General features: G+C 36.3%; 1 protein-coding gene across 3 annotated transcripts; it reads right to left on the bottom strand.

The window, feature by feature from the left end:
- Positions 1 to 585: 585 nt before the first annotated feature.
- LOC122050703 lies at positions 586 to 5,866 on the bottom strand. Of its 3 annotated transcripts, none has more exons than XM_042611591.1 (6): positions 5,366 to 5,866; positions 4,965 to 5,139; positions 4,701 to 4,802; positions 4,252 to 4,588; positions 1,578 to 3,034; positions 586 to 1,010 (listed from the first exon to the last, which is right to left on the bottom strand). In XM_042611591.1, exons 2-5 carry the CDS (start codon positions 5,079 to 5,081, stop codon positions 1,587 to 1,589), a joined length of 2,004 nt encoding a protein of 667 aa, XP_042467525.1. In that variant the 5' UTR covers positions 5,082 to 5,139; positions 5,366 to 5,866; the 3' UTR covers positions 586 to 1,010; positions 1,578 to 1,586. The 3 variants fall into 3 exon arrangements, with proteins under 3 accessions (XP_042467525.1, XP_042467535.1, XP_042467529.1); XM_042611601.1 differs by having other exon boundaries at positions 1,578 to 3,016; XM_042611595.1 differs by having other exon boundaries at positions 1,578 to 3,022; positions 5,366 to 5,865.
- Between the last annotated feature and the right edge of the window lie 1,975 nt (positions 5,867 to 7,841).

Genomic DNA, 7,841 nt, shown 5'->3' with positions numbered 1-7,841 from the left:
CATGACAATCTAGATTTCACGAATGAGACATTATAGTTAGTTGTCATTTAGGATGAGATTGTCTATTAACTGTATAATTTATATTCTTTTTAAACAAAAAGAGTTTGAGTAAATGGAAAACTGGAGCTAAAATTATTGAAGCTATCAGATTAATGTACACATGACTATTTCATTGATGAAAGAAGATAATAAGAATATTTTTTTACCTCAAATTCTGCACGTACAGTATAAGAACAAGATAGTTGATTGATTACTGTCTACAGAAGATGGATGAACAAATGTTACCCCTCTCTATCTTTGCTTTGTGAGTGTGTGTGTGTTTTTTTTTGCTTTTTTCTTTTAAATATTCTTTGTCTGCAATCTGCTTTGGATTCTTTCCTGAAAATAGGACTCCAACGACTCCATCGAGTCTGCATGTCCGGAATCTGAAAAAGGAGGAGGATGTGTGGGAGGCACTTTAATTTACAGCACCGACTATACTCTGACATGGATCATCGACAATTGTCGAAAAGGAGACATTGAAAGGGAATTCCTCGGCCTATTACTTTGGTTCATCAGCACTTTGCACCATCGACAAAAATCAAATAAAAAAAATGCTGCATGTTATCTAACCTGATATAGTTTTATAACACCGCAAGTGATGCTCAACTGCATACTCACCAAATGCTTTTGTTCCAGACCAACAACAATCTAGTTAGTATATTATAACTTTACAGTAAGAAACATGTTAGGGACGGGACAGTTGATATTTTATCAAAGATCATCTCTGAGTCGTTTAACATCTCTTGATGCAACTTAAAATTTTGACCCAAGGGCCGAAGGTGGTCCGGAGGGCACATTCCAGCCACCTCAAGTTTCTTCTACGAGGATCTGATTAGCTATTCCTCCAAAGCAGCTCTTGGTCTCGTTAGCCATCAAGCAGATGTTCCTTTGTGCAATGTTCGATCACAAATCTTTGCACATATGGGGACGGCAACAACAGTTTTCCACGTATCTCCATTTCTAGCTCTCTGCATACATCAAAGAGCAAGTCAATAGATATAGCTAGTATGGAATCAAAAGAGAAACATAGTTTGCTAACAAAACAAATACGAGGGACAAATCAGTATTTACAGCAACAGAAGTTTCAATATAACATGTACGATTGTCGATTCGCATAGCAAGAGCTAAAGGTACTTATGTTTTGCATCTGAAAAGCTGAGATTTAGCTTTTGGACTGTTTGGCATAATAGTTGGCTTATGTTATGATGCAGCAGCAAACTAGGTACTTCAATGATGAATACCTATTTCAGTTGTATCATATCTATGTTCGTTGCATGTTTATCTATTATGAATTGGAACTCGTCAATCTGAAAACAGTCTACTAGATACCAAGAAATTTCTGAAAATTTGTCAACAACTCCTAGTTTTTGACGAAAGGGCAGGAGTTCAACTAACAAAAAGACTTCAAATAATAAGTTGTCTATTAACAGATGACAATGTGAAAATTAGTAAGTTCAGCTCCAAAACTTCATAGAAAAGAAAACTAGGCAATTGTAGTAGTTGAAGTGAAAATTTCATAAATGCATAATACATACCTGAAACCATCAACACCTTCTACTGATGTTATAGGGCCTTGATCGTCTACTTCTAGTAGGAAGTAAACAAGCTTCCTCCGAATTCCTGCTAGAGGGGTTCTTTCTCAGCTCATACTTAATGGCATAAAGATCTTCACATATTTCATGCCTTGAGAGAGATATAATTCCTGGCAATATATCCTTTTGAAAATCCCGTAGTCCCCTTCGTAGCTTACACCCTCTTATGACCTTCCTACCATCTTTGTCTATTTGTTTATCACAGACCAAGCTTCCATAATCTCTGATTTCCTTCAGCTTCAAAGTTACTGTCTCAAAAGAATCCTCAGAGGACTGAGGTTGATCCTTGCTTTCTTCAGATTCTGATTCAGTCTTCCTGTCACCAAGATGATCCATGGTGTATTGATTCGTTAAAGAAAGAAGAGTCTTTGCTGCTGCAACAATATGATCATTCGATACCACTTGAGCTAGCTTTTGGTTCAAATAGACTTTAGATTGAGATCTATAGAAATGGCATGCTCTCTCCTCTATGTTGAAGGGTGCTTCACAGTCTTCAAAAGGTTGAGCTTTGTTGCTAGAAATATCTAATTCAGTTGCAGAATACTCAGAATTGGAGGCAACTACCTTATTTGCTAAACTTCTGTTCTCTAATGCACATTCAAAGTGATTGATCTTGGCCACACTAGGGGACTCAGGTTCATCTTGTTGCTCTCCATGTGCGACTTTGGCATGACTTGATAAGGTATCTTCTTCGCTCTCTTCTTTTCGTGACATTTTCTCTTCCAAACCTCCTGTATTTGGTGGTAAATTGGTACTCTCAGCTGGTGCATGTAAGCAATTATTTTCCAAATAACTGCAGGAAACTGGAATCATAGTTCTGCTATCAGAAATAGTTGGCTGGTCCAACACTGAAAAAGTATGTCCTTTTCCATGTTTATGTAACTCTTCAAGTATGGGTCCATCTGAACTGTGCTGAGTTCCCATCTTGTTGGCTTTAGCAATACTTTCAACCGAGTTTTTGCAACATTCCTCGGGATTCCTGATGCTAGGTGTGAGAAATTCATTGTCTACACCTTTGTAATTTATATGATCAATGGCATTACTGCTTTGTACAGAAGTTTGTGCTGAAGAAAGATAAGAAATATTAAGATCATGATGCAATGAATTGGCAATCCTTTCCCTTGAATTTCTCAAATCAGGAGATACAAAACCAGGCTGCACTGTGCTGGTCGATCCTTTTGAGTAAATATTTGACACACTCAAATCAGCTCCATTGATAACAATTGTGGATCTTGTGGATGGCGAAGTAGATGCTTCCACAGTATTTGCAAAACTATTAACAAAGTCATAATCTTGGGCTATGTTCAGGTCGATAAAAGTAAGTTTGTATTTTGATTGTTGCTTCTCAGTTGGTGAATTAACAGATTGAGGACCTCCATGTTCTAATCCTGACAGAAGAACTGATTAATACAGAGCAGAATGGCAGTTAATTATTGAAGAAAAGAAACTTCAACTGCCATTTAGAAGATGAAAATCCTTCTAGATGCCCATTAAAAACTTACAAACAATACATTTTCTGATTCCCAGCACATAAAATCAAGTAACTCCTTAAAAAATGATAATTAACTCCACAAAAGATTTGCCATGGCAAACATACCTTTCCAAAAAAGGTATGTTACAATATCTTTGACCTTCAAAGCAGATCATCATCAAAGTTTGCAAACACAAACAAAAAACATCAAATAGCAAGACCTTTTTTCCAGATAATTCTTTTCTTTCTCAAAAGAAATTAAAAAGGAATAGGGCATGAATTTTGAAGCTGGCAGGGTTGTTGCACCTAAAAATCATATCAAACCATATAAACTTTTTATAGATGACTACCAACAGAAATTTCCAAAGTTTTTATTCAAATTGAAGCTTTTGTGTAACATGGATTCTCAAACTTAGATTTGCATGTAGCAAATAATCAGGACATGGTACATAAAGCTGATAATAACATGTTTTAGACTAATGAAGTAAATACAAACTAACTAAAGAGAATAATCACATCTACCAAGAACTATCCTTCAACAGTACAGAGGAAAACAAAGGAAATGAAAGAGAAGAATGAACAGGAATAGTAAAGACTTCAAGAAAAAAGAGGAATCAATTTCAAGCATATATAGCAGTTCCTTTATGATATTATATCTATCCACCAGTTTGTGAATTTGACTTACAATACTATTTTGATCCCACCAAATTCAACTGAAATTCACCTCCTATAGTGGATTTGGATAGACAAGATGAACTAAAAACGGTTATTTAAGCTTCACCAAAATTCTGCAAGAACTTTTGCCACCACAACTAGTCAGTAGGCTATGGTAGCTTATCAATGATATAAGATTTTGCTCCTTTAAGTTGGTGACGGATTTGGCATGAAAAATTTTAAACAAGGTCAAACAGAGAATGAACATAGTTTCAGTGCCCAGCTACATCTAGAATGAGTGTCATATGAAAGAGGAATAATAAGAGATGATATCTATCTAGCCTCGCAATGCCAGATCTAGTCATTCTTTAATACAACTAGTTCAAATTTAATCCTGTATCATATTAATGAATAATGAGCCATAAATTACATCATACCATTTACATTTATAAAGCTTATCTACAAGCCACCAAATTCATTATAATAACTCACCTGTATCTGAGTCAATGAATTTATTGTTTCTCCATTTTTCAGCCAAATTTTCTGAATGTGCATACTTCTCCAATGGCCTATGACCAGACTCATTCAGCATTCTAATTTCCATAGATGGGATATCAGAAGCAGTAGATTTAGGATGAGCCTTTTTCTTATCAGTATATTCTACCACTTTTACATCTGATGCCTTATTGACCGTAGCTTCTGTAGAAATGAAGTTGACTTTGAAATGACCTGTAGCCAAAGCATATTGATAGAGCCCAGACCTAGTTTCTTCTGTGGATGCATTCACAATTTCATCAGCAGAATCGCTAACAAACTCAATTGAATCTACCTGCACGAAGGAATCCAATGAGATATAATAGGTTAAAGTCAACATTTTACTAACTGATATCTTAGAAAAGTTGTTGCGAATATGTGTAGATGTCACAGCCAGTAGCTCTCACCGCAGGCACCTCCTCGTGAACTGAAGTGGACACAGTTTGTCTCCAGCTAACCTCGTTCATCAATCTTTTCTGAATCCAATAGAGGCGATGAAGCTCCCTCACCTAGAAATCGAAAATCCACACAACCGTCCATGATTTAACAACCAGCCAAAAAAGGATTCCAGTGAAATTCAAAGTAAAGATAACAAAAGAAACTAATTCTCGAAAGAATACTGAAATCATATGTATATATATACACCCATAAAAGATAGTAAAAAAAAAAACCTGATGCTTGAAGAGGATCTCGTGCTGAACCATGGCGTACTTCAATCCCTCCTTCAAGTGTTCTTCGTACTCCGGGGCCGGCGTGAGGTTTAGGTTCAAATCTCCTCTTGACGCCATGGCCGTAATGCCACCGATGCTTACTCCTCGACGCCTGACGAACCGCCTCTCACGTAACCTAAACACAAAATACCACGCACGCGAATCAAACAACATACTTTTGACATGCCATTCTTGAAACAAAGCTCGAAGCCACCGACCACTGAAGGAGTCAAAGAACATTCTCATAAGAATCGGATTACAGAACTAGAAAATTAAATTTGGGAGGCAATAGATAAGTAAATAAAAGAATCTGAAACCAAGCTAGTGGTGCCTTTCTTCCCCTTTTCGATTGCCATCCTTACCCTTTTCTCTCTCGCTCAACTCCCTCGGCAGCTACTGCTCATTCTTGATGTCACTGCCAAAAGCAACTGCAACGGACAGAAACAATACATACAGGAGGAGCGAGAGCGGATGGACAAGCTGGTCCGGCAGCGATCTCGCCCCCAGGCCCAGCTACTACCGTTGTTCTCGCTGCAGTTCCACTTCCATCCCAGAGCCTAGAGACTAGAGAGAGAGGCGGGGAGGGTTTTGTCCCCTCGCTGAAACAGTGCGACAGCGACTTGGCCCGTCGTCCCCTTGTCGTCTGCACACCCCGACCCCGCCCCGAGCGGCCCTTCCTCGCGGGATCGGGAGTGGGATCAGGATCGACTCCTGCTGATCGTGCTACCGCTGCTGCTCCTGATCTCGAGGGGAAGGGCGAAGCATCTCGTCGCTGGGCTCGGAATTACAACCAGCGTTGTTCTTTCGCAATCTCACTCAATGACTCAAAAAAGAGTGAAAGGGACAATCGTACCTTCAAACACATTTGTTTTCTTCTTTATTCGGCGATCGATGTTATTGTTTAGACACAAAGGAAAAAAACAAGAGTGAAAAAAAGGGTCGAGATTTTAAGATTCTTCCAATTATTCGTCGCAAACAGCGCGGATAATCACATTTAGTTTAATACCAATCGAGCCCGAATTCCACAGACACGGCTCTCCTCGAGCCACACGATCTGACAACGATTCGGATTTAAGACCGACAGAACTCTACTCGCCGAAAGATTGGCAATGGATTTCACCGTCATCGTCAAATCGTTTCTTTGTGCATTCGACGAATCACGAAATGACAACGTAAAATATCGATGGGCCATCAAAACATTTATTCTCTTTGGCACCTTCTTCCCTCCCTCGATTAATCTTTAAAGTGATAACTCGATCCATTAAAATTTACCGCGGGTTATAAGATTAAATCGAAAAATATTTAAGAAGGGCAATTCATCATTCTAATATTTTTAGATTAATTATTCATTAAAAAAAATTATTTGTTAATTTAAAATAATTAAGAGTATATTTAATTTTTAATTATTTTGAATGACTTTTATGGATTTTAAAAGTTAATCTAGACTTTTATAAATTTTATAAAAATATAATGATATCCAAATTAGATTTTTATAGGGTTTTAAAAAGTCATGTGGTATTTAAACTTGATTTTTTAAAACTCTATGAAAATATTTTGGTATCCAAAGATTTAATAAATTTTTATGGATTTTTTTAGAAATCCTTAGATATAAATTTTAACTAATAAGAGCTCTCCAAAATACTTTACAATTTTAAAAATAAAATAAAAAGTCTTTTCCTCATCCTTTTGGTTTCTATACACTTCAAATCGCTTTAATTTTTTACAAATAAGTCATTTCTCTTCCTGCTCCTTAATTTTGATTTTTTTTCTTTGATTTTAAAGGTCTTGTACTTGTTCAACCTCTCTACGGTCTGCATGAACTTCTCAGCATGCATTTTATGCGAAGCTGAGAGTACTCGGAATGTCATTATCCGACGTTATAACGGTAAAAGAATGGATCAGAATAGCTGGAACGAAATAGTAGCCGCTTACAGCCTTTTCTCTGGCAATGACTCACGGCAGTGGGCTGCAAGCGGAGATTTTTTCTCCGGTTGCTCGTAATGGGAAACAATGAGTGTCATCCGGTGAAGCCTGCAATGTGCCGGAAAGGAGGAAAACAAATAGAAAAAAATTATTTGAGGTGACCGATGATGCTTCTGTCGACTACTTGCGAGCAGGTTGAAGTCGAAGTCGATTTGGACGGCGGCATTGTGCGTATAGGGAAAAGAAATTTGAGACAGTAGGTTTTAATATAAAATATATATTAATAAATCAAATTAATTCTTAACTTAATTAATAGATAATTTAATAAAATATAATGAAATTCGATCTAAAAATATTCTATAAAATTTATTAAATTTTAAAAATTTTTAAATAAATTTTATATAATAATATTATTAATTTTATTACTTATCAAATTTATCAATTCAACATTTTATTAAAAATTTGACCAAATTAAAAGGTTGACCAACATTTTAGGTTAATTTGGGTCAAAATTATAAATAAAAATATTTAAAATTATTATAATATTATTGGATTTAAAATTATATTATTAAAAAAAATTTATGTGAAACGTTATCTTCTCTAAGGGTGTCAATTCGGGTGGATCGGGTCGAGTTGGGTCGGATTGAATTTTTTTTTAACCCAACCTGAACTCGACCCGAACCCGAATTCAATCCGAAATCCCTAAACTCGAACCCGAACCCGACCAACCAGAACCTGACCCAAATAACTCGAAAATCCAATTCAAAATGACTTTTTTTTAGCTATTGTTCTTATAGTTCTTCACTTTTATCCAAATACTCCATCATTATCATACTAACATTGATATTAATATATATAAAAACATCTTAATTTTCAAAATAAAATTTGATTTAACCCCAACAAATCGAACAAACC

This window comes from Zingiber officinale, chromosome 1B (genome assembly GCF_018446385.1).
Source record: "Zingiber officinale cultivar Zhangliang chromosome 1B, Zo_v1.1, whole genome shotgun sequence".
NCBI lineage: Eukaryota > Viridiplantae > Streptophyta > Magnoliopsida > Zingiberales > Zingiberaceae > Zingiber > Zingiber officinale.
Note: the sequence above shows the minus strand (reverse complement) of the source record. Positions and strands in the feature narration are given on the sequence as shown.